We start from the raw sequence: 26,922 nt of genomic DNA, 5'->3' as shown, positions 1-26,922 counted from the left end.
ATTGCTTAGTACATAATCTGTATCTATCTTGCAACATTTATTGAGCCTGTATTTAGGATTTACATGTATTGTGTTTGTTGAGTGTTTACATTTTTATCCTAATAATTTTGAATTTTCTCTATGTCTGCGATTATCTTTTTATTTCTTTCCATTAATAATCTAGTATCTTTGCTAATTATTTCTTTGTTTCTTTTGTATCTCTGTTGAGTTAGAAGACATGTATTCTCTTTTAAGTTTGATAGTTGCCCTTAATTAATTTCCTTTTACCTTTTTATAGAAATAAAAAAAAGCATTTTAGGAAAGTACAGCTATCATATGACTTGCACAAACTGAAATCACTTTGTGTAACCAATATCCAAATCAGTGGTATACATCTGTACCACCTTAAGGATAGGAGGTAGGAGGATCCTGAGTTTAAGGCTACCTGGACTACCTAGTTCAAGGCCATCCTGAGCCACATAGTGAGATTGGTCTAAAAAAAATAAATAAATAAAAAAGAAAGAAATTAAGTAGTAACTAGGAATGTATCTCAGTGGTAGAGTGTTTGCCTGTCATATGAGGTCATAGATATGGTCAAATGTACTGCAGATAATGATAATAACGAGAGAATATTCTAGCACAATAAGTATATTCTCTTTGCATGTAACTATTATTCAGCTTTTAGTGGCAAGGATTAGTTTTTGTCTATTTTATACTGTTCAGCATCTGTTCTTGTCTATGTATTTTTACCATACAGTTGTATTTTTGTGTCTGGCCTCTTTGCTCAGCATTATATTTGTGAGATTGATTTAAATTCTCTGTAGCTATAGATGATTCTTCCTCAGGAAAATATAGTATTTTATTCTTACTTATCATTATCCAGTCTAATGTTGATGAGTATATCTTTAATATGCCTACTTATATTTTTAACATGCATGCTTGATTTAAAAAGTCTAAAGTTGAAGGTATTATTTCCATTGTTTATAGCACTTAGAAAGCATTCTAAATTTTTCTTTTTCTTTTCTTTTCTTTAGCTGGATGTCATTCCTTAGCTTGTTTTGCTCAAGACTGGCTCTATACCACTTGAGCCACAACTCTACCTTCAGCTTTTTGCTGGTAAATTGGAGATAAGAGTCTCAGGGGCTTTTCTGTTCCAGGTGGCTCCAAATTGTGATCCCCAGATCTTAGCCTCCTGAGATTATAGGCAGTTAGGCCTACAGCTAGCAATTCTTTTGAAGAGTTCATTTTCTCCTGGGCTTTTTCAAGATTTTTATGTCCCTGATTTTCTTTATTTGCAAGAAGCTTAGCTATGGATTTGCTTTTATTATCTCATTTCTGATTTGTATTTCTGAAACTCAAGTTGGTATTTTTAATTATTTCTAAAGATTCTAATTCATTAGTTTGTTAATTCAGGAGCAATAGGGGTTCCAGCATGATGGTACAGCAGTGTTGTTGTTGTTGTTTGTTTGTTTGATGTTTGCTTTTTCTGATTCTTGAATTTAGGGCCTGTGCAATGTCCCTGAACTTTTTTACTCAAGGATAGCACTTTACCACTTAAGCCATAGCTACATTTTTAGCTGTAGGATGGTTAATTAGAGCTAAGAATCACACAAACTTTCCTTCATGGGCTGGCTTTGAACCATAATCCTCAGAGGTCAGCCTCCTGAGTAGCTAGGATTACAGGCTTGAGCCAGTGTTTAAAAAAAACAACAAAAATCACTTTGCTGCTTACTGGTTACTTACTTTGGTTAAGACATTTAAATGACATGTACTTCAGATTTATCTGTATACTGGGTATAATAATAGTCTCTATTTTCCTACCTTAGAAAGCTATCTTGAATATGAAGTAAAAGTATGTCCTTGAAATTGCATTGGAAATTAGAATATGCTTTATAGATAACCCAGGATAGTACTTGCTATAGATATTTGTTTCATGAGTCTAGTTTTTGTTGCATGAACAGTGTAATATTATATAAAGATATTCATTGCAATTTTTTTTTTTTTGTCAGTCATGGGGCCTGAACTCTGGGCCTGAGCACTGTCCCTCACCTCTTCAGTTCAAGGCTGGCACTGTACCACTTGAGCCATAGCACCACTTTCAGCTTTTTCTGCTTATGTGGTACTGAGGAATCAAACCCAAGGCCTCATGCATGCAAGGCAAGCACTCTACCACTGAGCCACCTTTCCAGCCCTCATTTCAATTTTTTTCTTTCCCTACCTCCATAAAGAAATGTAAAAGAATTTGTATTCCATACATGTGAAAAATCAGTATGATGGTTTAGACATAAAATCCAATTTTCAATGCTGACTTTCTAAAATAAAAGCTATTATTATTATTGATAGTGTCTAATGTCTCTAAACTATTGCTGTTTTTGCATGTATCAGCCATTCATTATTATATATAACCTTGTCTTAATATTCATTTTTAAATGTACTTATGTGTTTCCTCTGTCTCCAATTAGATTTTATGGAGATGGTCTATTGGGAATTCATGGGTGTAAAATTAGACCAAATCCTGACTTTATCATTTCCTTTGACATTAGGCAAGTCACTTTACCTTTCTTACAATTTCATTTTTTTTTGAAAAATAAAGTGTTAGTTTCTTTATGGATCCCCTGTGATGTATATAAGACTCTTGAGGTGTTTGAATGACTTAATTTATATTTTTAGAGCAATATAGATTTTAGTACTTCTCTTTTACAGGTAGGGAATGTAATACTCAGAAAGGTAGAGTAACTTGCCTGAGGTTATATTGCAGGATTTTAACTGGAGTGTTTACTTACAAAGCCTGTGCCTTCATTGATATCTGAGCAATGTATAACACAATGATAGGCACCTACTTAGCAATAAGGAAATACAGGTGTGTGTGTGTGTGTGTGTGTGTGTGTGTGTGTGTGTGTGTGTGTGTGTGTGTGTGTGTGTGTGTGTGTGTGTGTGTGTGTGTGTGTGTGTGTGTGTGTGTGTGTGTGTGTGTGTGTGTGTGTGTGTGTGTGTGTGTGTGTGTGTGTGTGTGTGTGTCACAGAGAGTGTTTTATAATTTAGTCTTCTAGCACTAGGCATTTTCACCTACACAGTGTAGGCTATCCTTCACCAATGCTTATGGATCCTGTTCATGCTACTGTTCTTTTATTTACTGAATGCTGACTTTCTAGCTAAAGGGAAAGGACAATCCCAGACCAGAGTAAACATTAACATAGCCTTGGTGGAGGATATAATTAACTTGGAAGAGGTAGATGAAGAAATGAAGTCTGTGACGGAAGCACTCAAGGACAACTTCAATAAGACCCTCAACATAAGGACCTCACCAGGTTAGTGACCAAATCAGTGTTTTGGGGAGGGCTGTAGTGGAAAGAACATGGCTTTGGTTGAGTCTTAGTTCTAGCTTTGGCACTGACTGACTGACTTTCTGGTGACCCAGGGTAGTTACTTTTCAGGTCTTTATTTTCTTGTCTGATTCTTACCTTACAGTTTGGGAATAAGTGTTAAAATAATGGAGGTTTAGTGCAACAGCACAATATCTGGCACATAGTTAACACTACTTAGCAGTAAGCAAGCCTAAGGTGAAACTAGGAACTAGGAACAATAAAAAACAATAATGGTGGTCATTGTTCTCAAAAATTAGCAGTTACTTGACAGGCAGAGATGGAGAGGATTGAGTCGTGGGGCTAGTCTAGACAAAAGTATCATGAGACTCCATCCATCTCAAGCAATAAAACTGGATGTGGTGGTATATGTCTGTTATCCCAACTATGCAGGGAAGTATAAGTAGGAAGATCACTGTCCAGGTTGGCCCTATTTCAAAAACCACCAAATCAAAACGGGCTGGGAGCCTGGCTCAAGGAGTAGAGAACTTGCCTAGCAAGCATGTTGCCATCAGTTCCACCAAGGGGGGGAAAAAGGAAATAAAGGAATTTTATTACTACTGTAAACACATCTATTTAGGTTCACGGGTCTGATACCTTGGTCTGCCTTTTCCAATTTGTCTTATTTGGCAGTTGTTATCCCTTACAGAGAACTAAATGGCTATAGAGCTGTCCACCTGAGGCCTTTCTGTACCCCTGAGCTTGACCAGGAAGATTTCTTCTGGGTTAATAGCTTCCTGAAAGCAGCTTTTCTAAGTGGGAAATGTCAGAACAGTCCAGAAGAACTGTTTGCAGATGTGATGGAGAAGTGAGTTGTCAGCTAATGGTGCAGGCAGGCAGGAAAAATCCAATTGCTGTTAAATTGGCCTTTTGCAAATTGTCATCATCCTATAGTTAAGCCTGGGACCCCCTCTGAAGTTATCTGTGGGAGCTTTGGCTGCTCCCACTCAAGTCTTGATTGGGGAACTTTGTAAGGGAAATATAAAATACTTCATGAAATAGAAAATACTTAATGAACTCATTCTTAAGAGAGCCAAGTAAAAAATACAGAACTTCATTCTAAACACTATCAGAAACATTGTGAGTTCAGAGATGAGATTCAGTGTGAAACTAGGAAACCATTCCCAGCATTTGTCAACCTTTAGACTGGGGCATTTCTGCTTTTGCTGACAGTAGAGTGTGCCATTCAATCTCTCTCAGCTGTTTACTTTAAACTTGCTTATTATTTTAGGTATGAAACTGATAAAGTGCTCTGTCTCCCCTGTGCTTTCTGGCCTGTTAACATTCTGCAGCCGAAACCAGAGAGCAGTTTGAGAGGAGCTTGGGGAGAAATGTGATACTTAAAATTAGCCAGCAAACTCCACTCTTGTTGAACTTAAAAAGATGATGGGCCTGGAAAGAGGTTGGGAGTGTAATTTGTTAAATGTTAACCTCTGAGAAAATGAGGGGCAGGAATGGGGCTGAGGGAGATTCTCGCTGGGGACAGATTGAGGGAAAAGGATTTGATGCATTATGTCGATATGGATTTAAGGAATGGGAACCAACCACCACAATTGCATACTGAATTGCCTTTGTTGGAACTTCTGTGGCAAGGGATCTTATGGCAAATCAGGAAGGCTAAATTAAGATCCATTTTCAAAAGGCCTACCCTTGGTATTTCCTCTTTGCTTCTTTTTCTTTGGGTTATGTTTATGTAATGTTCTGTGTAGAACTTGGGACCATGAAGAAACTGGGTGAAACAGACTAACCTCAGCGAGATTCTTTCATATCGTATTTCATTACTATCTGAACCAGCAGGCACTTTTCCTCTTACACTTCTATGTGTCTAAATTTCTATCTCCAAGATAGTTGACAGGTTTTAACAGTTGTCTAAGTTACAGATTTCTGTTATCTTTTTCTGTTCTCATTTCCTTTCATCTATCCATTCCTTTCATTTAGTCACTAGTGCAATATTGAGCACTTAATCTGTAGTAGTTACTTTAATATGTGCTGTAGCTACAGAGAGAAAACATTGTTTCCACTTCTAAGAGCCTAGAACCATATATAAAGGGGCAGAGAAGTAAACCATCATGTTTATACCACCTACAAAGCAGAATGGTGAAGACCATGGCTTGGAGATAGTAAGATCTAGATTTGAATTCAGGCTCTATTATTAAAGAGCTGTTGTGATCTTGGGCAACTTACTCATGTATAAAGTGGTGGAAGTAATAACCATCATTATCATTTTTGATAATAAGAGCAAATATATTGTAGAAAGTCTTCAGCATGATATGTTGCCCATAGGAAGTGTTCAGTAAATTTAGGTATCATCATTATTTGTAGAATGGGGACTCACATTAGGGGTCTGAGAAAGTCAAATGTATTTATGAGATTAGATGCTACTAATAGCTGAGTATTTAAAAAATTGAGAATTATCTGAGCAGATAATTATCCTGAGGCAAGAGAGGACACTGTGTTAGAGAAATTACAACTACATTAGTTTGATTAAAAAGTAGAAAAATGTCAAGAAGTAATAACAGTAAATACTATTGGGACACAATTATGTATGTTTTTTTGAATACTCTTTGATTTAATCCTCTTAAGAACTCTTTAATACAATTTTTATGTTCATTTTAGAGATGAGGAAACCAAGGCCCGTGAGGTTGGAGGGATCCACCCAGGTCTCACAATCTAGAAGTAACAGAATAGGTATTTGAACTCAGGTTTTTGTTCTTTAGAATTATAGGGACTTTTATCATTACACCTCCTGGACTTTCACAGTTAGACTTTTCTAGTAATGTCAATAACCTTATATCTTGCGATGACATTGAATCTGGTTGAGTACTTCAAATCAGATCTTTGGATCATAGTGTGGTGCAGCATTATTCTAATACTATAGGATAACTCCAGTTTGTATAAGAGATTCCACAGGCCCCTTCTCTTTGTCTGAATGAGCCATCGTGAGTGGTTCCTACTATGGATGGTAAGGCTTTTCTGCTAGTTTCAGTTGCATAGGAAATCAGGGAGTCTAAATAATGTACCTTCTGTAGCTGTAGCTTTAGTGATTACCTTCTTCAGTTTCTGAAAGTTTTGCCTAAGGTTTTCCAGAATTAGGATGTGGAAAAAGGTCAGATCCGGGATAACAGCAACGCATTAATAGGTGTTTTGTTTTAGACAGGGTCTGGCTGTCCAGGCTGGCCTCCAACTCTTGGTTCTCCTGCCTTAGTCTCTCCAGGGCTGCGATTGTAGGCGTATACCATTGTGTCTTGCTCCTACCCTCCCTCTCTCACTTTCTTGCCTTCTTTTTTTGTTAATGGGCTTGCTTCAGGAGAGCATCTTGACACCAGAATCAAAAGTGGCATAGGGAATAGCCTGTCTATGTGCTAGAATTATGTGGTGAATTTAAAAAAATTTACCAGATCCCTTCCCAAATCAGGATTGCTGAGATGGGGTCCCGGAATCTAACGTTAAAAGCTCCTGCATGATTCTGATGCAAGGCAAATTCGTGTTCTACTCATGTTAGGGAAAGAACCTTGATTGAAATCAGAATTAAGCATACCTGAATTGAGACTTAGTTCTTGGTTTTCCTTAAGTTAGCACTATGATCTTGGCCCATTTATCCTTCTCAAGTCTCCTTGAAAAGTGGTGGTGGTAGTATAGTGAACAAGGAGTTATGAGAACTAAACAGGATAAGTTATCTTTTCAGTGCTTATTTTTTGGTATTGGTTATATACCTGGTCATTTTTATTTAGCATTTTTATTTATTTATAGTCTTTTAGCTTCAGACTTTAATTCTGTAAGGTAGGTTTTTTTTTCTTAATTAAGATGAAAACAGAAAAAAAGTGACTTGACTGATGTTTTGTAACTAGTAAATGTTGCTAGAAGGGTGATCTACTCTTCATTCTCAGCTCTTAAAGTTCTATATCAAAGAAAACCCCTTGAATTCAAGTAAATGAGAATGGTTGCTTTCTCTAGTTGCTAGCAAGGAATCCCAACCTATTTCAGTAAGTGAGTCAAGATCTCTCTGTCATGTGACACTTCTAAACAATACCCTTAAACAGTTCTATCACATTAGTATGCCTGAATGTTTGTTGAATCCAAATTAGGTAGGAACTTAGACATGACTCTTAAGGTCTTTGGAATTCTGAAACTTGATAATTTATTTTTTATTTTTTTTTAGGATCCCTTGATAATATTACTGTGGTAACTGCTGATGGGAAGCTTACTTTAAACCAGATTGGTCAGATATCCATGAAGTCACCACAGCTGATTTTGGTGAATATGGCCAGCTTTCCAGAGGTTAGTTGGTTTTGCTGAAAGGGTCTCTCCACTGTCTCTTTTGGAATAAAGGAATAGGTCAGGAGGAATTCCCCTTCAGTTTGGGATGAAAGAAGAGTAGAGATTTACTCACCAAAGGGAACTTAGAATGAACAAAGCTCTGTCCTGTTTCTAAATTGTTTATCTGATAAAGGCTATATATGAGTAATTTGAATATTTATATAGCTTCATTTAAGAAAAACAATAATGGAGATGCAGTAATTGGATCTGGCTGATGTTCTGGGACTTTAGAAACCTGTATAGCCTGTGCCTTGTCTGAGGGGATAGCTTTGCCCAGCCCCTACAGATGAACATTGCCACATACAGATGTAGGTCAGATACTATAATTCTATTTCTAGAAGAGCCATAATTCAAATTTTTGTATATCTTTGTTTGCTAAGTATTGATGACTAATTCACTTTTCCTTTTATTTATTTATTTTTCCTTTCATGCATTTTTTATTGTTACTATAAAGGTGATAAGTGGTTATGTAAGATAGAGTATATTTCTTTTTGGACAATGTCACTTCTTCCCTCACTCTCTTCCAGTTTTTCCCACCCCTCCCTGCCCACACATTGTATAATTCATTTTCAGCATAGTGTCTAGTGAGTACCACTGCTGCATTTGTTCACCCTTTGTCCCACCATTTCTGTGCCCCCCTTCCCTCCCAAAGACAGATAAACAAGACAAAAAGAAGACAAAAACAGCAACAAAGAAAGAAAAGCCCTCTTGTTTCCATTTCAGAATTCATTTCGATGAATATTATTTTATATGATCAGGTGCACATAGGTATTGCATCTTTGTGTTCCTCTCCTAAAAATATCCTCCTTTGCCTAGAGACCTGTATAATTTATCATGTCCCTGTAGTAGATTAATGGATCAAGAAAATGTGGTATATATACACAATGGAATTCTACTCATCCATCAGAAAAAAATGATATTGTACCATTCATGAAGAAATAGACTTGGAAAATTTTATATTAAGCAAAGTAAGCCAAACCCAGACAAATAAAGGTTGTGTGTTTTCCCTCATTTGTAGTAGCTAGAATGTGCCTATAAATCTACAAGCAATCACTTCTCTTTTTGAAAACCTTGAGATAAAGTCAGGTGCTGGTTACTCAGGAGTCTGAGGTCAAGAAGATCACAATTTGAAGCCAGCCTGGGCAGAAAAGTCTGTAAGACTATCTCTAAAATAAACAGCAAAAAGGAGGGCTGGAGGCTTGGCAAAAGAGAGTACTAAACAAAGAAGCAAGGAAAAAAAAAATAAGACTTTTAAGTTCAAATCCTGGTTTTGACAAAAAAAAAATGGAAACAAAAACCAAGAATACCTGTGAGACAAATAAAACATTTTAATAGGACATATATAGCCTGAGTGCCATCAATTTGTGATTTCTCTATTAGTATTTGAAGGAGACACTCCAAAGATATCACATTCTTTTTAAAACTAGACTGTTTTCAGACTGACCATTGCAGAATATTGAACAGAGCACATTGCTTCCAAGATCAGAGGGTAAATTGCATTAAATCAGTTATAACCTTTATTTTAGGCTGTGTGGTATTAAGTCTAGTTGAGGAGAGTAATTGGATCCTTCCTTAATTTTTTTTTTTTTTTTTAGGTCCAAGACTGGGACTTAAACTCAGTACCTGGTGCTTTTCACTTACTAGCTAGGGCTCTACCAACTGAGCTACGTCTCTTAACACCAGATCCTTCCTTATTGGTCCAGTAGGAATTGGCCTAGATTGGGTGTCCTATAGGGTCTGAAATTTGGTCCCATCCCTAGCTCTAATTGGTTGTTAGAACTTGGGCAAGTAGTTTAACTCTGGGCCTGTATTTCCTCATATGCTAATATAAAGTAACATCTTCTTATTCTCTATCTCAGAGACCTAGACCAAAGTTCAACATGTACAAGATTTGACAAACTGAGTATCTGTAAAGGGGGAAAGTCCTTGCTGTAAACAAACTTTCAAACCAGAGGCTTCTTGTAGCAAATGTGCTAGGTACACTTACTGGGTTGCTATTAGTTACCACTGCCCAACTCCGTTCTATCTACTGCAGTTAATTTGTAAAAGGATGTATTGGATTACATCATTTCTAAGTCTATGTTTTAAGTTTACGTGGTTTAATGGTATCTTCAAGTAATCTTTGAGAAATTAAAGATACAAGATCAAGAAACTGAAAGTACTGTGGACCCGGGATTTACATGATTTGGCCTGTCATTTTTTTCCAATCTTCTTTGTATACTGCTGTATCTACACTGGCCTTCTAGTTCTTTAAAATAACTAATCCCATTGCATACTTTAAACTTTACTCCCATTGCATCCTTTGGGCCTTTTCATATACTGTTTCTACAGTTTGGAACACGTTTGGCTGGTTAATTGCTACTCATATTTTGGATCACTATAGCAGTGTCACTTTTTCAAGGAAGCCTTCCCTAATCTACCTAGTTTAACTCTCCTCCCACTATACATACAAATCCTTTTTCACTTTCACTAAATTGTAAGCTTGGACTATACTACAATACACCTTTGTCACAGTTTTGTGGGTTTTCTATTGTTGTTTTTGTTTTTCTTGTGATATGGAGATTGAACTCTGGACTTTATGCTTGCTGGGTAGATGCTCTACCATTTCAGCCATGCTTTCAATCTGATTCATGAATTAATAAATTTGTTTTTTGTTGGTTTTGGGGTTTGAACTCAGGGCCTGGGCACTGTCTCTGAGCCTCCTTTGTGCTCAAGGCTGTACTTTACCACCTTAGCTACAGCAACACTTCTAGCTTTTTCTGAGTAGTTTATTAGAGGTAAGAGTCTCATGCACTTTTTCTGTCTGGGCTGACTTCGAACCTCAATCCTCAGATCTCAGCCTCCTGAGTAGCTAGGATTACAGGTGTGAGTGAGCCACTAGCTCTTGGCATGAGTTTATTACATCTCGTTTTGACCAAGTGTGATACAAGGTAAATCAGTAAATAGAAAAAAGCAAAAGAAGCTGGGCACCAGTGGCTCATGCCTGTAATCCTAGCTACTCAGGAGGCTGAGATCTGAGGATCGAGGTTCAAAGCCAGCCCGGGCAGGAAAGTCTGTGAGACTCTTATCTCCAATAAACCACTAGAAAACTGGAAGTGGTGCTGTGGCTCAAGCAGTAGAGCACTCGCCTTGAGCTGAAGAGCTGAGAGATAGTGCCCAAGCCCAGAGTTCAAGCCCCACGACCCCCCCCCAAAAAAAAAAAAGAAAAAGAAAAAAGAAATGTAAACAATTACATTTCCACTGGGTACTGGTAATCCTAGCTACCCAGAAAGCTGAGATTTGGAGGATCATAGTTCAAAGCCAGCCCAGGCAAGAAAGTTCATGAGACTTGATCTCCAATTAACCAGCAAAATGCCATTTTAGAGAAAAGACTCAAGTGGTAGAGTACCAGCTATGAACATCATCTGAGTGAGAGCACAAGGGCCTAAGTTTGAGCCTTGGTGCTAGAAAAATAAATAAATAAATGTAAATTTCTTCACATGCTTTATGCAGCTGAGTTGACTCAAGTTCTCAATCAGGCATTACCATAAGTTATGTTAAAATCAATGTGTTCTCCTGGTTCCCTGCCACTAAAATAGGTCTCCCAAAAGGCAAATGGTGCTCCCCAAATAAAGTAAACATTAATGATAATCCTCTCAAGCTGCCAAGGGCGTATGTTGTGCTTAATTTAAGTGATAGAGTGAACATTTTAGTTTCGTCTTTAGTGGAAATTAGTTGGCATTATGGGGAAATAAATCAAGCATCAGCAGTATTCAAGATGAAGAATATGAAATAAGATTTAGTCTTTGGTGAGTAGTATTTATGAATGCAACAGTAATTTTTTTGTATGTGTGTGCCTGTCCTAGGGCTTGAGCTCTGGGCCTGGTCTCTGTTTCTGAGCTTTTAAAATGCTCAAATCTAGCACTTTACCACTTGAACCACAGCTCCACTTTTGGCTTTCAGGTGATTAATTGGAGGGCTTTTTTGCCTAATCTGTCTTCAAACTGTGATCCTTAGATCCCAGCTTCCTGAGTAGCTAGAATTCCAGGTGTGAGCCATCAACACCCAACATAAAAGTTTCAAGTTATAGATTCCCAGACCTACTGTACATACAGGTAAATTTGAATAATCGTAGAGTTCTGAACTCTGCATCCTGAACATTTGTCATTTTTCCTCATTGGTGGTCTCCTTAGAACCATATATCTATGATACCCAAGGTCTCCTGTTAAAGTGTTTAGCTTTTTCATTGTGTCTAGTATCAAACACAATGAATGAAACTACAATGCTGATACTTAGAAGTAGTCCATAAATTTTCCTTGATGGATGAATTCTTGCCCTTAGTTTGTTGGAAGGGAACACTCATTCATGAGGTTACTGAGGAACAGGGAAATGGATGAAAGAGGAAACACCAGCTCTTTCCCTTACTGGCCTCTCTGAACCCGCTATGGCCTTTTTGTCTTGTTCATCTAATCCCATAGGCACTGTAGGCCAATTTAGGGAATAGCCTCCTAATTACACAGCTTGAAGACCTCATCAGGCAGATTGCTTTTCAGAGCCAGCCACTTCTGTTATTAAATATCAAATGGTATTCACAAAAGAAGTACCTGATTGGCTACCAAAGCATCTTCTATGGTAGGAGGAGGTAGTAACAGCATAATTTTTTCTTAGGAAGTTGGAATATATCTCCAAAACATCTTTGCCATTTTTCCAGGTTGAAATTCTCTGGGTTTTGAAAAAGCACTGCAGCAGAGAGGTTCATATTTATGGGGACAGAGTGAGAAAGTGTGAGTTACATTGTCTTTTAAATTTCTTTATCTCATCTGGTGTATATATTAAATAAATAGCTCTAACTAAACATTTCCTTCCTCCAGCTTACAAGCTGTCCATAGAGTTTTCAGGTTCATAACTTCAAAATGCTGAGCTAATCCTCTCTCTGTTTATATAATCCCTTTTTGTTTCACGAACAAGTTGGCTTTCTTTCCAAATCAGAGTATATCTGTGTCATGCTGCAGTGACATGATGCAGATTTGCATGTAAAATCTTTTTTGAATGCATTGAGGACAAAAAACTGTGTTGCATTTGTTTAACATATGTCCTGATTGATAAATGATACACACAATTGCTGCCTTCCATAAACTTGTCCAAAGCTAGAATTAATGATGGGAAAAGAAGGGAATGTAGCTACAATATTATTTGAACCAAACAAAGCAAATACAAGAGAAAATTCTGCATGCTCTGTTCTGGTGGAAAGGAGACAGCTACTAATGTGTGTTGCCAGTCACTTTCTCATATTTTTTTTCACATGATCAACAATAAAATTAGCATTATTGTTCCATTTTATAGATGTAGAAACAGGCTCAGAGAAGTAAAATGTCTCCCCTAGATTCATACTGTTTTTGCATAGTTAAGATTTGAATGTAGCTCTTTGAGAACAAAGCCTATGTTTCTTTTACCATTCATAATTCAATATGTATTTTGGGGAATTCATTGATGATTGAGAGAGATTAGATCTGTTTTCATAGACTTTGCATTCCTGGGATTCATTTGGATACAGAGGACATAGAAGGCCAGTAATTGATATGGTAATTTACAGAATTGAGCTTGATTTCAAATTCTCAAGCTCTTGTTCACCTGTCTACAAGTCTGTCATATTTTGCTCTTCAGCATAGATAGCTTAAGAAGAGCAATGTCACACATTGCTAATTAATCATAGCACTCTTTTTTGTCTGACCCCAGTTGGAATGTGATCTTTCTTAGTACAGTACTCTAGTATCCATAACCAGTGGTTCAGGGCTGCCATATGAGAGTAATCAGTTAGCCTTGCAATGCTGGTGAGCATCCTCCTTCAGTGAGAGGGTAAAGGCTAAGATAAGGGATAGAAATTCTATATGTATGTGTGACCCATGGTTCAGGTTTGTGTTGAGGAAATGACTAATTTCCTGTGAGGGTTTGCATCCTACCATGCCAACTTAGAGTCTATAGACCTAGAATACATTGGGTCTACTACTTCTTACAGTAAATTTCTTTACAAAAATGAAGCCTTGTATTTTTCTCTATAAAAAGACATGAAAAAGTTAACAGTATAAAATCAAGTTTGGGAGGTTATATAGATGAAGTAAGGAGATGACTTTTTCTGATAGATTTAAACTAGATCATTCTTTCAGTAAGCTTTTACTGAGCACTTAGCTTGTACCTGTCACTTTGCCTTGTATTGGGAAGTTGTAAATACTGAAATGCAGTTTCTGCCCAGCTTAGTGTCACTAGTGAGTGTTCCTGTGCCCCCAAGGGAAGGTTATATGAAACTACTTGGGCCAGACTGTGAAAGGTGGTGGTGATAGTAGTGGTACATTATAGCAATGTCTTACCAGCTGTGGAGGGAGAAACTGAAGAAGAGGACTGGGAGATTTGAGATCAGGCTCTCCTTCAAAGTGGAGATTTGTCATTAACTTTGTAAGTTAGTGTTTAATTTTATTAAGGATGATGGTGGTTCTCATGCAGAGGAAAATCCATTTCTTTATTCTGTTAACTTTTATTTACTTTGGTCATATCCTTTATACACCAGACCTAGTTCTATTTTTTTTTTTTTGGTTAATAGGAAATCAGCTTGTCATAATTTCTGAATACATTGAACTTAGACAAAGTAACACCATTAAACTAAATCTCCATTCAAATCCCTCTTAACTCAGTAACTAGAAGTAAGATAGAAACCTTGTTCCATCTCTCAGATTCTAAGAGAAGACTGTGTGTGTGCTTAGGGATTTGACTTTATCCTTTGGATTCCAATACACTGTACATAATGTAAGCTATGCTTAGTTAACTAGAAATTCTTTCTTTCTTTTTTTTTTTTTTTTTTTTTTTTGGGTCCGGTCCTGGAGCCTGAACTCTGGGCCTGGGCGCTGTCCCTAAGCTCTTAAGCTCAAGGCTAGCGCTCTACCACTTGAGCCACAGCGCCACTTCCGGTTTTTTTCTTTTTGCTTATGTGGTGCTGAGTAATTGAACCCAAGGCCTCAGGCATGCAAGGCAAGCACTCTACCACTGAGCCACCTTCCCAGCCCCACTAGAAATTCTTTCTAAAACTGATTGTCTCTGGTCAGAAGTTTCATTTGAAGCATTTATTATTTTAGGCACTGGCCACAACCAGGTTCTATACACACTTAGAGTCTACACATCTATATGTGAACATTCTGGTTTGTAATTTTGATCTATGGTAATATTTTATATGAGTGTAAAATTAAGGTCACTTAACAATGAAATGTAAAGCTTCTTAGGCATCTTCTCCAAAATAAGAACATGTTATAAAATAAGGAACAGCTCATGCATTTAAAATGCAAAGTCAAATGGAAGAACTTAAGAACTGGCCTGTGAATCCAAGTGATGTGAATTGGCTCTGGTCAAACCTAAGATTCCATTGCATTCCAGGTACAGCTGCAGTGTTGCTCTTGGGTGAGGTGAGGCCAGTGTACTGGTGTGCTAGAGAAGCCCTTTGAGCCCTTCAAGAATGTTAGTGTATCACCTAGGTGATGACAGCAACTCAGCCTTTTTTGGGGGTTTTGTGCATTCCATGTTTGTTTGTCCAGGCCTGGAGCTTGAAATCAGTGCCTCCTACTTTCACACAGCTTTTCCACTCTAAACTGGTATTCTGCCACTTGAACTACTCCTCCACTTCTGGCTTTTTGCTGTTTAATTAGAGATAAAAGGCTTGAGCAATCTAATTTCCTAGGCTAGCTTCAAACTGACATCTCAGATCTCAGCCTCCTAAGAAGCTTACAATCATAAACATGGGCCAGTGGTGCCTGGCCTATTTTTAATAAATATTTGTAATTTGTTTCTGTAATGACTGAGTGGCAGGAACATAGCCTGATAAATTGCTTGTGCTATCTCATGACTTGAGGTTTAGGTATCATATCATCTCAGATCATGAATTCAAAGAGGTCACACTTATTGCTTTGAGTCAAATGGTTATCTGAGCCGGGATTTGAAATACGAGTTTTCTGACTCTAAAGCCCATGGTTTTTACCTTGATTCCATTTTACCTTTCCTGCGGCACTTAGCAGTGAGATTTATTATTCATTTGAAAACATGAGTGCGTTTGGTATGAGTATAGATGTGAATGAGTTAAGTTTATTTATTCACTCTAAATCTACATTGGTATATTTTGTAAATGTCAACTAGAGTTTCTAATGTATGAAATCTTTCATCTGTCTTTACACCAATCTTTGCACAGACTAGCCCTCCTCCCTTGAGAATTTCTTGTGGTTTTGATCTGTGTTGCCTCAAACCATTGAAATCTTTTCAAAGAAGCAGAGCTGTTTTCTTTTTATTTTTTCTTCTCTGTCTTTTTTTCCTTCCGCAATACACTGGTACCAGGAGTGGACATAGTTTGCTATTCAGCTTGATCAAAGCACTCTACACCAATGTAACTTCCTGATCTTACTGGTAACAGAACTAAATGTTTCCATGTTCTGCCAAGATGGGTTGCCAGTTATCGACAGAGGGCTCACATCTGGTAATAATTATTTACTAATTCTGTTTACCTTTTGATCTGGTTTTCAGTGTACAGCTGCAGCTATCAAGGCTATAAGAGAAAGTGGAATGAATCTGAACCCAGAAGTAGAAGGGACGCTAATTCGGGTTCCCATTCCTAAGTAAGTTTGGCTGAAATTTATATATTTCAGAGAGATGAGGTGATTGTCTTTGGATGGAAACCAGCACCCTACTATATACTCTTAGGCTAGTAGCATACCTAACCTACATCTTTCATCCTAGCAAACCCATTTTAGATCCAGTTTACTGGTTCGGAAATATCTATCAAGTGTCTGTTATGTGTCACATACTGAACATTAAGCAGTAAGCTTAAGAAATACCTTGTCTTCATACATTCTGGTTAGAAAGTTAGGCCAAACAAGCAGATAAGGTCACTATAGGTAGTGAAATGCTTTGCGGAAAGAAAATTCCATGATGTCTGATAGAAGTGGAGAGGATGGTAGCAGGAGCACCTTGAGCCTAGGACGACTCTCTGGAGGTAACACTGCTGCTGAGAGCTGGATGGAGAGGAGTCATCAGCTTAGGGGAAGAGCATTCCCAACAGTGAACAGCATAAGGGCTCTAGGTCAAAAAAGGCAGCCCCCTTGACCAGCTATTTTTAGCTTGCTAGTTGAAGAGTTTTAGGCATAAAAACAGAATAGTGTTAATTCTATAAGGGTTTAGAACTTAAAGACTCCTATATGTTCTTTTTTTTTTTTTTTTTTTTGCCACTTTTGGTTTTGTGTGTTCATTCTGGTTTCTTGCTCATGTCTGGGGTTGTGCCTTTTGAGTCATATGTCCAGTCTAGCATTTTGTTGGTTAGTTGGAGCTGGGAGTCTTGCAAGACTTTTCTACCCAGGCTGGCTTTGAACCATGATCCTTCAGGTATCAGCTTCCTGAGTTGCTAAGATTATAGATGTGAACTACTAGAGCCTGGTGTAGAACTCTTTTAAGTTTTAGTAAAATATGTATTATGTTTTAAATTAAAAACGAAAAGACAACAGCATTCAGATAGAGGCAGAAGAGTCATGAGTTTAAGGAAAGCCTAGGCTACCCAACGAGATTCTCTCTCAGGAAAGAAAAGTAAAGAAAAAGGAAGACCTTGGTGTGCTTGAGAAAGAGAAAAACTGGTAAATCTAAAATTCTGAGAGTATTAGGAGAAGGAGGTTAGACTAGTCTGGGTTGGTGGGTGGTAGAGGCTTCATAAGTGGGATTTGGACTTGATTCTAATTGTGATGGGAAGCCATTGAAACAAATGAGTGATCTGATATGGAGCTTTAGGAGCAATTGGCTAATAACCTGAATGTAGGGAACATAGTGGACATGAGAACAGTCAAGAGCCAGCTGTCCTGTCTAAGTGAGACAAAAGTCTCAGATTCCTGAGCAGAAGACTTAAACCTCTACTCGATACAACTATTTGTTGAATTAACTTGTTGAGTCATTCAGCAAACATTAAGCATGAAGTACAAGCCAGGTATTTTCTCAGTTATGGTGATATAGCAATTAAAACAACAAAGCTGGACACTGGTGACTCAAACCTGTAATCCTGGCTACTCTGGAGGCTGAGATCTGAGGATCACAGTTGGAAGCCAGCCCTGGCAGGAAAGTCTGTGAGACTCTTACCTCCAGATTAACCACCAGAAAACCAGAAGTAGAGCTGTGGCTCAAAGTGGTAGAATACTAGCCTTGAGCAGAAAAGCTCAGACCCAACAAAAAAACAAAAACAAATTCCCTGTCCTGAAGCTTGCCTAACAGTGGAGTACATGTAGCATCTAGAAAAAGAAATACATACTATACTGCCAAAAAATGAGTAATAATAACGAGAGAGGGATTTGGGGGCTCTATTATAGATAGGTCAAGAAGGAAGTGACATTTGAATGAAGGTGAATGAGTGAAACTTTCCAGTTAACAAGGAGGGAAGTGGAGTATAACCCTAATTAGGTTTCTCTTTGTACCTATGTTATCCTTTATTTCTTTAATCATATTGTCTGACTCAACACAGAATTCCTGTCAGGTAGGTATTTTTCTGTATGAAATTTAGGACTAGAGAAGTAAAGTAGTGTGGCTACACTACTTAAGGCTACAAGCTTATTCTGAAGCTGGGACCTAAGCCCAGGTTTAGTTGATTCCAAAGCCCCATGATAACATCAAGAATATTTATTTATTTATTTAGTTAGTTAGTTAGTTAAACTTAGCGACATGGTTTCTATGCATTCTAGCCCATCCTTGAAATCCTCTTGCCCTAGCCTAGTTGGGATTTTAGTGTGTACCACAATATCTGCAGTGAGAGTTACTAACACATAATAGGAACTTTCAACTGAAGTTTTTTTCTTTTTGCCTTAAGGTTAGTAAATGGCTCTCTTATTCTTTTGTGTTTTCAATACTCTGTAAGGCCTAATTTATACTCAGTGTTGAAATCATGTGAAATGCAAGCAATAGAACCTGGTGTTTCAACAGCATACAGACCTGGTTCAAGATTAGTACCTATTTGATTAGTAAGTTCATTGATTTGCTCAATCTGTCTTTGGAGAATGTGCACCTAACAAGTTCTACTAGGGGCCTAAAGACCTGCTGTTTGCCTTTGTGGCCTTCACAGGCTGTGTGCCAGGTCTCTTGTTTATGTTACCTCCTGCTGACTTGTGGAACTTATTATGACCCACAGTGTATAGACCAAAAATAAATCCTTGAAATTCAGACAATGTCAGGGACTTCACAAGATTATATTATAGATAAGTGGCCATCAGGATCCGAATCCTTTTTTCTATTACTTACTGGAAGTGCTAAGTGAATTATGGACATTAGAAACAAGATTTACAAGTGGAATAGATTGCAGTTAGCAGGTTAATTTTCTGCTTCTTTTTCTGTCTGTGATAACTTGAGCAAACCATCTTACTTCCCTCAGCTGAGGTTTCAAAAATATAACAAGTGAAAGTGTTCTTCTAAGCTCTTGCAGGTCCCTTAGGAAACTCTGAAAATTCTCTATGAATTTATGTTAAATGTATTTATGTTAAATTTTTTAAATATTAAATTTATTTATGTTAAATGAATTTATGCTAAATGTACATTACTGACTTGGAGTTTTTCAGAGCAGTCCAGTTTTAGGTTACATGTTTCCTTCAAAGACTAGGTTGATAAAACATGAATCACTGCAATGCCATCAAGAGTTCAGTGTTGTCCTTGGTATGTTATATATAAGCTTGAAGGAACAGTAAGTTTAATTTGAATTTCTAAAGACATGAGGATTTGTTACATTGTTTTTTGTCATATTTTATCTTGGACTGACAGGTGTAATCTAAGAGAAAGTTGACAGACCAAAACTGTCTGCTCCTGCAAACCTCGTTTTTTATATACTTTGTTCCCTTTGACAAGGTGGTGGGGTCATGAGGCCTGTTGCTGAATTATGTGTTTGGTAGTATTCCAGATAAAAAATGAACGATCTGTTCTTTATTATGTAGACTGTGTCATGTGAAGGAATAAAAAGTTGATTTAGAGTAAGGGCACCAAGGTTTTGTATTAGGTTGTGGTAGTGACTTCCGTATGACTGGGCATAGCATCCTAGCAGTTTGCTGCTTTTTCAGGTCCTTATTTGTAAAAGTAGGTGAATAGTACATGGGCAGGAATTTGGTGAGCTTAAGAGAGAAAATAATTAGGGCTGGGAAGGTGGCTCAGTGGTAGAGCGCTTGCCTTGCATGCATGAGGCCCTGGGTTCGATTCCTCAGCACCACATAAGCAAAAAGAAAAAAAAGCCGGAAGTGGCGCTGTGGCTCAAGTGGTAGAGTGCTACCCTTGAGCTGAAGAGCTGAGGGACAGCGCCCAGGCCCAGAGTTCAGACCCCACGACCAGACCCCAAGAGAGAAAATAATTAAATAGTATGATTTCCTTAAAGAAACTGTGCAAGTGTAGAGTGGATTATGATTTCAGTAAGATGAATTTTCTATTTACTTACAATTTTAGGAAAAAAGAAAGATGTAAGAAAGGGAGTTAATCTGCTAGAAACTTTCTTTCCCTGACATAGATACATATAAAGACAACAGTATAGTGGTTAAATTTCTGTCTTGGTGTCACATTGAATTGAGTTCCAGCTCTTAAGCTTTTTTAGTTGTATGAGTCTCAAAGCCCATCTGCAAAATTAAAACTTATGGAATTTGTTTTACATAATTATTAGGGAATTTCATTGTGCAAATAATCTGCAGGAAGCTTTTGATGTTTATTAAACACACAATGTTAGCAAATGTTCTATTGCTTTCATTTCCTGTCACAAATAGGTAAGATCATCATTCTCTTTTAGAGATGAGGAACTGAGATTCAGAGAGGTAAAGTAGGGCTGGGAAGGTGGCTCAGTGGTAGAGTGCTTGCCTTGCATGCATGAGGCCCTGGGTTCGATTCCTCAGCACCACATAAGCAAAAAGAAAAAAGCTGGAAGTGGTGCTGTGGCTCAAGTGGTAGAGCGCTAGCTTTGAGCTGAAGAGCTGAGGGACAGCGCACAGCCCAGAGTTCAGGCCCCATGACCAGATCCAAAAAACAACAACAACAACAACAACAAAAAACCCCAAAAACAAAATAACAGAGAGGTAAAGTATTAGTCTTGGGCCACACAGCTGGAAATTGTTGCCAGTTCCTCTTTTTGTAGCTTCTGTAGATCAGCTCTGTGTTGCTGAGTCTGTCTTGTCTCTCTTCAGGCAAAATACTATTGAGCCTCAGAGACTGGCTTATATTCTTCCCCACTAACTGTGGATGTAGTTTTACTTTCTTCTCCAGCCAGTGTTTTTATTAAGATAAGGCAGTCAGCTGAATGAAACCTTTGAACATTCCTTTTGAGATTAGCTAAAATAGTTTCTCTTACTTTTCTTTCCTATTTATGCAATCACATTTGAGGTACCATTTACTAACCATTTACACTAGAGGTTCTGCAGATTCTATCCATACTATGTGGTTAGGAGTCTGGGATTTGTTGTTGTTGTTTTGTTTGTGCTATCCTGGGACTTGAACTCAGGGCCTGGGTGCTGTTCTTGAGCTTTTTTTGCTCAAGACTAGCATTCTGCCACTTGAACTCCACTTCCAACATTTGGATGGTTAATTGGAGATATGAGTCTCAGGGACTTTCCTGCCTAGGCTGGCTTGGACCTGTGATCTTCAGATCTCAGTCTCTTAGTGCCTGATGTCAGAGTTTGTTTTGAGCCTCCTCTGACGGATGAGGTGCCTGTAGTTCTCAGATGTTAAAGCTTGAGATCACATTGCTGAAAGTGGCCCAAGTGGGGTCAGAATGGATTCTTTGTGACTGCTTTTCTTTCTTTCTTTTTTTAATCTTTTGATAGCAGCCTTTCTCTTCTTAATCTGGACTTCTGAAAGGTTTTGAGGTGTTTGCTTTGATTGGTCCATTTCTGCCTCCATCTTATTCACTTCTTCATTCTGCCCTAAACTACACCAAGTGGAACCTGGCTGCTTTGGTTTGAAACTGCTGAGTTCATGTCTAGTTTTAAATAAATGCTGTAACAAAATGATAAATTCACTCAAGAGATAAAAGTACATATGATTAATTAATATCCTTTCAGTTTATATCTTTTGTTGATTGTCCTGCTATTCTTTTTTTTTTTTTTTCAGTGGTGAACTCTTGGCCTGGGTTCTGTCCCTCAGCTCTTCAGCTCAGGGCTAGCACTCTACCACTTGAGCTTTTTCTGCTTATGTGGTGCTGAGGACTCGAACCCAGGGCCTCATGCATGTAAGGCAAGCACTCTACCACTGAGCCACCTTCCCAGCCATGTCCTACTATTCTTTTATCAGTGACTGCATTACATTTTTTTAAAGTGGAATTAAATAAAAAATTAAAACACTTCCATCATCTTTTCCATAGGAAACCACTATTGATTTTGTAGAACTTTTTGTTTGCAAAGTCAACATATGTCAGTGAAGACTTTCAATGAAAGTGGAGTGATCAGCTATTCTGAATACTGCTGATGGGTCTGCTGATAATTGCATGTAATAGTCTAATTTATCAATTAATCCATCTCTGTGGTATAAGAAGATGACCAGCCTTCAGGATTAGGGCTGGGCTTAAGTCCCTATTCTGTCACTCTCTGGATTTTTCAGTTGGTATCCTCCAAGAAGCAGATACTAGGACAGAATAAGATATGTAAGAGATATATTGCTGCTGACACTCATGAGAGATAAAGAGGAAGGGAAGTGAATGTAGGTAGGGTCCAGGTCTGAGACCATGAAGGAAGGAAAGAAGGATGATTTGGATAGGATATTTACTGCAGTGCAGCTAAGAGGAAGTCTTAGCCAGGATGCTCGGGTGTTCCTGTTCTTTGATTATAATGGTCTGGCTTTAGTGTATTCTGCCATTCAGGTCATTGGCTTGGAGCAGTCTAGAGAATGGGGTCTTGGCATGGTGTCAAACCCAGATGCCCCTCAGTAGATGAAAGGATCAAGAAAATGTGGTATATATACACAATGGAATTCTATGCCTCTATCAGAAAGAATGACAATGACCCATTTGTTAGGAAATGGAAAGACTTGGAAAAAATTATAGTAAGTAAGCTAGGCCCAAAGAAACATAGGTCCCATGGTTTCCCTTATTTGCAATAACTAGTATATGTCTCAGACAAGCAGAAAAGGTCAGATAAGTTGAGGTTAGGTGAAATGAACCCCAAGATCGTTATTCAAATGTTTTTTCTTTCTTGCAATTGTTTCTACCATATTTATAAGATGATTTCTTTGTTGCTTTGTATGTCCCTCCCCCACGGTATAACCCCTGCTTTCATTGTATTTGATGCTGATATAATTTGTGGAGGGGAAGGGAAAAAACAAATAATTTAAATAGGGATACAGGTGGACCCATTGCAACAATGAGATGTACAAGTTGTTATGTCGAAAACGAACTTTACAACTTTGGCTGGGGGGCGGAGGGGTGGGAAATGGGAAGGGATGGGAAGGGGAAACAAAGGAGGAGGCAACGATGTTTGATAAGAAATATACTCATTACCTTGCCCATGTAATTGTAACCCCTCTGTAAGGTATTTTCACACACACAAAAAAATGTGTGTTGTAGATGATCTGACAGTTTCATAGCTGGAAGCTGTGAGGGTGTGCTTCTCCAAGCCCTGAGATCCCATCTGAGGCATGTACCTCCCACTGCAGTCAGTGTCTCCCAGTAGGATGCTTAGTTTTGGTTTGGTTTGATTTGGTTTGGTTTGGTTGTGGGGCTTCAACTCAGGGTGTCAAAGCTGTCCCTGAGCCTCTTTGTGTTCAGGGCTAGCACTCTACCACTTGACCCACAGCGCTACTTCTAGTATTTGAGTGGTTAATTGGTGATAAAAGGCCCACAGGGACTTTCCTGACCAGTCTGGCTTTGAACTCTGTTCCTTAGATCTCAGCTTCCTGAGTAGCTAGGATTACAGGCATCAGCCACCCGTGCCTGGCTTGGTTAAATTTTTGAAATTGACAGCCTCCTTAGTTTAAAATGAGAATAATGTCTGTGGTTTTTTGGAATTCTAGGATATTATACATGAGGATTCATGTGGGAGGCACATCATAGGTACTTGACATATTTTAATTCTTTTACAATATTTATCATTATCTAATTCTCCTGGCTAAGTACTTTTGGAAGCATCTCTTTCTCTCTCTTTTTTTCCCCCTGATTATTTGGGAGTCAAACTAAGGATATTTATTCTGTTGCTGAATTCTCTTTCTGTCTCAGTGCTCTCTTCTGTCTCCTCTCTAGCCTCTCTCCCAACCCCAGGTTCATGAGCTAGCTTGCTTGTTCGCTCCTTCCTTCCTTCCTTCCTTCCTTCCTTCCTTCCTTCCTTCCTTCCTTCCTCCATCCTTCCTTCCTTCCTACCTTCCTTCCTTCCTTCCTTCCTTCCTTTCTTCCTTCCTTCTTTCCTTCTTTCCTTCCTTCCCTTCCTCTCTCTCTCCCCCTTTTCCTTCCTCTGTCTGTCTCCCTGTCTCTGCCTCTGTCTGTCTGTCTGTCTGTCTGTCTCTCTCTCACACACACAAACACACACACACACACACACACACACACACACACACACTTTTAGGGATGGGAAGAATTGAGTAATTATGTTGTAATTATCGTGGAATTTAAGTTGCTCAGGAACACTGTAGTTTGATTGTTAATAAGCACTTGGTTTGTTCTTTGCATGTGAATTATGGTGAACAAGACCTCCTGGAAGGTATATCTCAAATAGGAAAATCTAGAGACTAGTTCTGCCTGTGCTGTGAGGTTTGTTTTATTTTCTGCCAGGGACTCTCACTTTCCTTTATATTCTGCTCACAGAAGAAGTCTTTAAGGCCTCCTCACTATCGGATATTTGGATATTCGCTGTCATCAGCTCCCTCTTTTCTTCGGGGCATTGTTGGAAGACCTGATGCCTATCCTAAGCAAACTTAGTTCCCAGGTGATAGAAGGCAGATTCTACTTAGAATCAGACAAGGTAGCTTCCCACGTAACAAGAGTAAAAGGCCCTTAGTTATAGTTTCTTCAGGCTAATTTCTGTTTGTTTTTTGTTTTTTGTTTTCTCTACTGTATGAACAGTTTGTCATGGATGCTGACCAGGATTTTTTGGGTGAAGCAGGGTAGGATGTTTCCCAGGCAGTGTTGGATGGGGAGGGGAGGCTGCTCTACAGCCAAGGAACTGATACGGGGAAGAACCTCAGGGATAGAAAAATTCTAAAAAAGAATAAAAGGTCTGTGCCCTTTGGTGAAATATTTCAGCTCTCTGAGCCTTAGTTTGTAAGTTGGGGTAATAGCAACATTAACTTGGGAGAGGGCTGGGAAGCAGCTCAGTGGTAGGGCCCCTGCCTGATATGAAGAAGCCTCTGGCTTCAGTCATAAGCAAGATGCGGTAGGTAGGGACTAAGGGGATAAATTCCTGTGAAGGAGGAAGAGGAGAGAGAGCAGGAAAGCAGATTAGACATTACAACATTAGAAGCCAGTACAGAGGAAAATGGAAAGACGCTCAATACAGGTGATTTTTAAAAAATTGTCATAAAGTTTTCCATCCTATGACCTTTTCTGCCTGAAGAAATGGCCTGACAGTTCTTTGATTAGGACTAGAGAGATTGAGGCTTTTTAACAGTTTTGTTGACATCTTAATTCACCATTACAAGAATGTAAGTCTGGGGCTGGGAAGGTGGCTCGGTGGTAGAGCGCTTGCCTTGCATGCCTGAGGCCCTGGGTTGGATTCCCCAGCACTACATAAGCAAAAAGAAAAAAGCTGGAAGTGGCGCTATGGCTCAAGTGGTAGCGCTAGCCTTGAGCTGAAGAGCTGCGGGACAGTGCCCAGGCTCAGAGTTCAGGCCCGACGACCGGACCCAAAAAAAAAAAAAAAAGAATGTAAGTCTGGCTTTTATTTAATATGTCCACAGAGGTGTACAGCCATCACCACAATCACTTTTAGGACATTTTTTTCACTGTCACATACCAAAAACCTAGTACCATTATCAGTCACACTCTTCTTCTGCCCCAGACATCCTTCTGGGATAGGCATAGGCAGCTACTAATTTATTTTCCATCTCTAGTTCTCCTATTCCAAACATTTCATATAAATGAAATAATAAAGTCTATGGTCTTTTGTGATTGGCTTCTTTCACTTAGGATACTGTTCTCAGGGCTCATCAACACAATAACATGTACTGGTGCTTTTTGATTGAAAAATAATATTCCATTCTGCAGATATACACCACATTTTATTTAGCAGTTTGCCAGCTGAGGACCATTTGGATTTTTCTTGCTTTTTAGCTACTGTGAACAATGTACCATGCATATTGTACAAGTTTTTGTGGGAACATGTTTTTAATTTTCTTGGATATATTCCTAGTAGTAGAGTTGCTGGGTTATATTGTAACCCCAACTTTTGAGGAACTGCCAGATGTTCACATAGGCTTCCCATTTTACATTCCTACCAACAATATATGAAATTTCCAGTTTCTTACTTCCTTGCCAACACTTACTATTATCCTAATGGTGTGAAGTGAAATCTCATGCTTTTAATTTGCTTTTCTCTAGTAACTAGTGATACTGGCCTTCTTTTCATGTGCTTTGTATTTTCCTTAGAAAAATATCTGTTCAAATTTTTTGCCCATTTTTTGATTGGTTGGTTTCCCCTTTTATTATTGTGTTATAAATATATAGTGTGGCCATGAGTCTCATATCAAATATATAACTTTTATTTCTCACTCTCTCTCTGTTTCTCTTTCTCTCTATCTCTTTCAATTCTGCAGTTTGATCTCAGGGTCTAGGTGCTATCCCTCAGCTTTGCTCAAGGCTAGCATTCTACCACTTTAGCCACAGCACCACTTCCAGCTTTATAACTGGAGATGAATCTCATGAACTTTCCCTCCTAGGCTGGCTTTGAACTATGATCCTCAGCTCTCAGCCTCCTGAGTAGCTAGGGTTACAGACATGATTATAGGTGTGAGCCAGAGGTGCCTGGCTTATCTCTTTTTTTTTAATTGCAAGAATACACATCACAAACATTCAGGTCCTATAGAAAGCTAAGAGCTGGTATCTCACACCCATAATCTTTGCTCCTTAGGGTACTGAGACCTGCTCAGAAAAATCTGAAATGATGGACTGGAGGCAGAGTGCAATTGGTAGATCCCCAGCCATGAGCAAGAAAGCCAAGCAAGAGCTGAAGGCCCTGAGTTCTGCCCTGGTACTGATTTACACATGAAAAAATCCTATAGAAATATAAAAAGAAATGTTTACTTACTATTTCCCAAGTTTATTACTATTCTTTCTAGTAGTAACTGCTTTTTA

General features: G+C 38.5%; 1 protein-coding gene across 7 annotated transcripts in view; it reads left to right on the top strand.

The window, feature by feature from the left end:
• LOC138803168 (ribosome-recycling factor, mitochondrial) overlaps positions 1–26,922 on the top strand; it is a 60,326-nt gene that overhangs the window by 7,703 nt on the left and 25,701 nt on the right. For 4 of the 7 annotated variants that reach the window (XM_069986994.1, XM_069986993.1, XM_069986995.1 and 1 more), the window contains 3 exons: positions 3,132–3,287; positions 7,501–7,619; positions 16,191–16,282. In XM_069986994.1, coding sequence (XP_069843095.1) covers positions 3,221–3,287; positions 7,501–7,619; positions 16,191–16,282 — 278 coding nt within the window. In that variant the 5' untranslated portion in view covers positions 3,132–3,220. Of the gene's footprint in view, positions 1–3,131; positions 3,288–7,500; positions 7,620–16,190; positions 16,283–26,698; positions 26,819–26,922 lie in introns of all 7 variants that reach the window. The other 3 variants (XR_011364886.1, XM_069986992.1, XR_011364887.1) reach the window with 2 other exon arrangements.

The sequence above is a fragment of the Dipodomys merriami genome, unplaced genomic scaffold (assembly GCF_024711535.1).
Source record: "Dipodomys merriami isolate MVZ:Mamm:240054 unplaced genomic scaffold, mDipMer1.0.p SCAF_336, whole genome shotgun sequence".
In the NCBI taxonomy this organism is placed as follows: Eukaryota; Metazoa; Chordata; class Mammalia; order Rodentia; family Heteromyidae; genus Dipodomys; species Dipodomys merriami.
Note: the sequence above shows the minus strand (reverse complement) of the source record. Positions and strands in the feature narration are given on the sequence as shown.